Genomic DNA, 6,000 nt, shown 5'->3' with positions numbered 1-6,000 from the left:
CCTACCAACTCACTCATCCATTGCTTCGTAGTCGTCTGGTTCTAGTTTAAACCAGTGAAGATGTGTTGCTGTATCTAGGACCCCTGCTTTTCTTTGAATGGGGTTATTATCTACATGCCAGTCTCCCATAGTCACCATAACTCAGGTGTATCTGTGCAAGTTCTGCTCCACAATTCACCCAGGATGCATAGGTAAGGAAAACTAGTATTTGATTTTCTTGGTCTGGTGTAAGGCTAAGTCAAATTTAGCATTTCATTTATTTCAAAGCAAAAATATATTAGATGTCTTATAGTTTTTCAGTTTACACGGAAGAAGAAATTGAGGTTCTGGGAGGTTAATTGCCTGAGGCCACACACTCTGGCAGATAGAGCTTGCATTGGGATCTAGCTTTCACATACACTCCTAACAGCTACGTGGTGCTGAGTGTCTGAAGTATTTGTGATCCTGTTTCTCCTTAACTAAGTACAGCCTGAAGAAAGAGAACTGTGTGGTCCTTCACTGGATGACAAAGAAGTTAGATTACTCGGGCTCATGATACTACCAGGGTCACTAAGATGAGAAGAGATGATTTTCAGGAAGACAGATAATGAAAACATTGAATGAGAAAGTCACAAAATTCAGTGGGGGCAACGAAAGTCTCCACTATGGATGCTTTCTTTGTCTTTCTCTTTCTGTATCTGAATTGAGCCTGTGTCTTCACTGAAACTCACACATCAGTCAGAAAGCTTCAGAGACGATTGGTCAGAGAATGAACTGCTGAATGAAGGTTACAATAGTCTATGAGAGTGATCAGTTTCCCTAAAACCCAGAATAAGTGTTGAGTCTATAAGTACAGCACCTGAACTCACAAGAGTGGGTAATATTCAGGAGCAATAAAGGGAACTATAGAGTTTCCTACCTGATCCACCACCAGTACCACCAACAGAAACTATGAAAGAACACTAAATGGGAGGTGAGAAAACGAAAGCAGATACTTTACAAATTTCCAATTCTGCAACCTTTCTATGCCAATATCTTCTAACAATTCATAGAAACTAATAAATTCCCAGTGACACCCCATTGCCCCTCCCCCCTGGCCCCTAGCAACCACCATTCTATTCTCTGGTTCATGAATTTGACTATTTTGGATTCCACATGTAAGTGAGATCATGCAGTGCTTGTGTTTTTGAGTCTGACTTATTTCACTTAGCAGAATGTACAAAGTTTCAGTTCTGCCAGATGAATAAGTTCCTGAGATCTTAAGTACAGCATGATGACTGCAGTTAACAAATACTGTACTGTATACTTGATATTTGCTAAGAGGGTGAATCTGAAGGGAAGTCCTCTCACCACACGCACACAGGGTAAATTAAAATGGTAACTATGTGGAGGTGATGGATATATTAAAATTAGCCTGATCGTGGTGATCATTTCACCCCGTATACATATCAAAACATCGGGTTGTACACTTTACATATATACAGTGTTTAAATGTCAATTTTAGTCCAATAATCCTGTTTTAAAAAGAACTAATCAATTCCCGGGAAATAAGGAGAGACATACATTCTACTATCTATGTAGTTTCCTAGTCTAATAGACAAGAGTAATAATATCACATCAGAATTCCTAATTTATGCTAAAAATTTGCAAGAAAAAGAGAGAGTGACTGTAACAATATAATCAAGTTATCAGAAAATGCTGAGAACTTATTCCATGCTAGGCACAAAATTAAGAGGCTGGCGTCTGGTGATAAACGCGTCTGTTATAAAGATGAGCGAACGTCATGACACAAGACTGTTGCTCTATTGATGAGTTTCTCCAGGGCCCCCTTCATGTCTCTGTTCCTCAGGCTATAAATGAAAGGGTTCAACATTGGAGTGACCACTGTGTACATCACAGTAGCAATTATGTTGTTGTCACTGTAGGTGTTGGATGAGGGGAAAAGGTAGAGCCAAATAATTGTCCCGTAGTACAGAGACACCACAGTGAGGTGGGAGCCACAGGTGGACAAGGCTTTGCAGATGCCCTTGGTAGATGGAACCTTCAGGATGGTGGCCCCAATGCGGCCATAAGAGATCAAGATGCATATTAGTGGGAGAGTAATAACGGCCACTCCTACTGTGAAAATGACCAGCTCATTGAGGGAGGTGTCAGAGCAGGACAACTTGAGCAGGGCACCAAGGTCACAGAAGAAATGGGGGATGGTGCTGTCATCACAAAAGGACAGCTGGGCCAGGAGAAGGGTGTTGGACAGGGCACAGGCACAAGAGAGTAGCCAGGACCCAGTTACTAGTAAGATACACAGTCCCTCTCTCATGATGGTCATGTAATGGAGGGGGTGACAGATGGCAACATACCGATCATATGCCATTGAGGTGAGAAGGTAATTGTCCAAAGCAGCAAAAAATATGAAAAAATATGTCTGTGTTACACACCCTGCATAGGGGATGGATTGGTCCTGAGTCTGCATGTTCAGGAGCATCTTAGGGACGGTGACAGATGAGAAACAGATGTCAGAGAAGGCCAAGTGTCTGAGGAAGAAGTACATGGGTGTGTGCAGGCGAGCGTCCAGCCTGATGAGCAGGATGAGGAGCAGGTTCCCCAGCACCGTGGTCAGGTACATGCCCAGGAACAGGACGAAGAACACGCCCTGATGCTCGGGCCTGATGGGGAGCCCCCGCAGGAGGAAGTGGGACACGCTGCTCTGGTTCTCAGGCCTCATGCAGCCCCTGTGTCTGATGGGGATTGAAGGACAGTGAAAGAAGCACAATCAACAAGGTTGAGCATTGATGTCCTATCTGAGGTAACATTGTTTCCATTGAATAAAAAGTGCAAAATCTCTAGTGAAGAAATTCAGTGTGATGTGTTCAGCGGAGCTCAGGCAAACACAACTGAGTTAGTAAATATTTCCTGGACCCAAGGCTTGATGCCTTTGATGAGGGTATGGGACTGTTCTAGGGATTACAGGCAGGACATCACCGAGCAGCCAGGCGGCTTATTCCTCATCTCCCCAAGGCTCGGGGTTAAAGTGTGAGAGTCATTGGCCAGTGGTGATTGCAGTGTCCCTGTCCTTCAGAGCTAGTAATGAGAGGTGACTTCTGCAAGAGCACAGAGAAGTGATGAGCTCCGGTGTACACACATACACACACACACACACACACACACACACACACACACACCTGTTGCCGAGACTCGATGTCTAATTCTGCTCTGAATTCTATGCTGAAGTCATCTAGCATCCGGGAGTGTGGACTGGTTTCTCAGCATCTCTGTAGATATCTAGACACTTGATTTAGCCGACAAGGTCTGTGATACAAACCTCTCACTGACATCAGAGAAAAGGCAAGAGCCTGGAGCTTACTCTTCTCATTTCACCACCTTCAGAAATGGAGATGTGAAGACTCCATTCTGCCCCTAGGGAAAGGACCCAAGGGGACAGGGCACCAAACTCTAGGTTAGAGACGTGCATTAAACATGTAGTAATTGCTCAGTGTACTTCTCGCTCCCTCCAGGACAGATGCCCTAGGGCAGTGGTCCCTCAACTTTAGAGGTCAGCAGAATCACCTGGGGAGCTTGTTAAAGATGCAGATCGCAGCTCTACCTCCAGAGATGCTCCTTCATGAAACCTGGGACCAGGTATCTCCAGGCAGATGGTTCTGAGGGCTCACTCTGAGGAAACACTGTCCTTTGGAAGAACGTCAGGGTGGATGCCCTATGAGTGCATCCCAAAGGAGATGTGGAAAGACGTCCTACTGGCCCTTCCCTACCAGATTTCTGTTTCCCCCAGTTGGGTCGTAGCTTGGGTATGAAGCGCAGTTTTTCTCCCCAGTGGGGTTTCTTTTTGGTGCTGGTTAAAACATTAACTCCTGCTCTTGAATGAAATCCAAATAATGTAGACATGAAAACAAAGGATAAAGTCAAAGTACTTCACCCTTCCCTCAGTTATTTCAACACTCTAAAATGGTTTCTTATTCATGAAATTTTATGAATGCCTAAGCGGGATTTATTTTGTGTAGTATTTTATAGCCTTCTGTTTCACTAATAATTTATCCCAATAATATTTGCATTCCTATTTCTATGCATAAAAATATATAGAATATAGAATATCAATATTTTGATCTGTTTTAAAGTTTAGTCAATCTCTTATTGAATTGACACGAAGATTCAGTGTGAAACTTATTAAAGATTATACTATGCCTTGATCCTTCTGTTAGTTATCTAGTCAAGGCAACTTCAATATCTGCAAAACCATCAATTTCTTTTATTAGTTTCAGGTGTACAAAACAATGCAATAATTAGACATTTCACCCCTCACAAAGTGATAACCTCCCTCCCCCAATCTATTGCCCCTCTGACATTGTACATATCTATTACAATTCCATTGACTCTACTCATCTCGTGACTATATCAATATAGTCACGAGATGTACTCCACATCTCATGACTATATATATATATATGTGTGTGTATATATATATATATATACACATATATATACATATATATACACATACACACATCTACAATATATATATATATATTACAATATTATTCAGCTTCAGCCTCAGGACTACAGTGCAGTGGTCAAACATATAAACCATCCATAAAGGGGTCTCCCTAATAGGAGATTTGGCCATCAGAACCTTACAAAATTTTTACAACATTATTGATTATATTCCTCAAACTGTCTTTCATTTTCCCTTGGCAATATTGTAATTACCAATTTCTGCTGTCTGATCCCTTCCCTTTTTCCCTTACCCCCAGCCCCCTCCCTTCTCACAACTATCACTTTTCCCTCTGTATCTCTGACTATTTCTGTTTACTTCAAAAGCATCAATTGTAATGGACTCCATTGTCTTAATATCTGTGTGCCAGTGTCTTCCTCCTTTAAAAAGACAAGAACCTCACTTTGAAAACACATGCAGAGTAGAAGCCCAAGTGGAAACATGTGGAAAGTGAGGCAACAAACCCAGATTGTTTTCAATTACTCATAGCCTAAGTCAAAACCTATGGAATGAAATAAATGAGTAATAAAGGAAATTTGGTATAGTAATATTCAACACATAAATCAAATAGCAAACTCCTTCAAATGTTTTGATTTCAGTCCACACCCCAAAGAAATAGAATTAGGGTACTACCACAGCCTGACACTAACTCCTGGTTATATATTAGTTTTGTATTGATAAAGTTGGATGAACATATTGCACTTTGCATTGGGCTGACGCAAAAAAAAGAGATGAAAAGATGGGAATAAAAACTTGATGACCTTAATAGCAATAATATGGATTGGATTCAAGGCAAACGCTATCTTACAGGCTGTGTCAAGAAACATTGCAACTCAAGTGAGGACTTTTAGACAAGAGTGACATCATATAACAAAATCAATCGTTTGATGTCCTGTCAGGAACTCAAGTGTCCCTTTGTGGATGTAGATACACTCTGATATCAACCAGTGCTTTAAAACAAATTTAAATTTTATTGTGCATCACGTGTGAAACAATTGTTAGTTAAAATAATAAAATATGTTTTTGAGTGACATTAGCAAAATTACAAGTTTTACTGAAATCCCACCAGGCTGTATGGAAACAGAAGCCACCAATGGATAAAGGATGTAACTCTTTCAAAGCTTTGGCTTCTTTTTTATTGAACTATGTAGTCTCTGGTGATGATACAAAGCATGATATGTAGTATCTGATATACGTACGTTATTTGTAAAAAAGAAAAGAAAGTCAGAGAAGAACCTCTGGTATTAGAGATTGGAAAAAAGGAATTTACTGCAGCCAGAATTAATCTGAAAATATCGACATGAACCACAGACTTCTCTATTGCTAAAATAATGTAAATATTCTCTTGCTTCACTCTCCCCACTCGCAGAATTCATGTGAGGTGTTATAAATGTACCTCCCACGACCTCCATGATGTAATTCCTTACACCAGTCTCTTCAAAGCACAGTTCACACATCTGCAGCACCAGCATCACGTGACAGCATCGTTCGTGCCAAGTTTGGTTCCCGTCCCAGAA

General features: G+C 41.1%; 1 protein-coding gene across 1 annotated transcript; it reads right to left on the bottom strand.

The window, feature by feature from the left end:
• Positions 1-1,741: 1,741 nt before the first annotated feature.
• Positions 1,742-2,701, bottom strand: LOC141571272 (olfactory receptor 1J4-like). The gene has a single exon (XM_074331541.1). The coding sequence runs from the start codon at positions 2,699-2,701 to the stop codon at positions 1,742-1,744; it is 960 nt and encodes a 319-aa protein (XP_074187642.1).
• Between the last annotated feature and the right edge of the window lie 3,299 nt (positions 2,702-6,000).

Source organism: Rhinolophus sinicus, linkage group LG04 (genome assembly GCF_036562045.2).
Source record: "Rhinolophus sinicus isolate RSC01 linkage group LG04, ASM3656204v1, whole genome shotgun sequence".
NCBI lineage: Eukaryota > Metazoa > Chordata > Mammalia > Chiroptera > Rhinolophidae > Rhinolophus > Rhinolophus sinicus.
The sequence above is the reverse complement of the archived record's forward strand: the minus strand, read 5'-3'. Positions and strand labels throughout refer to the sequence as shown.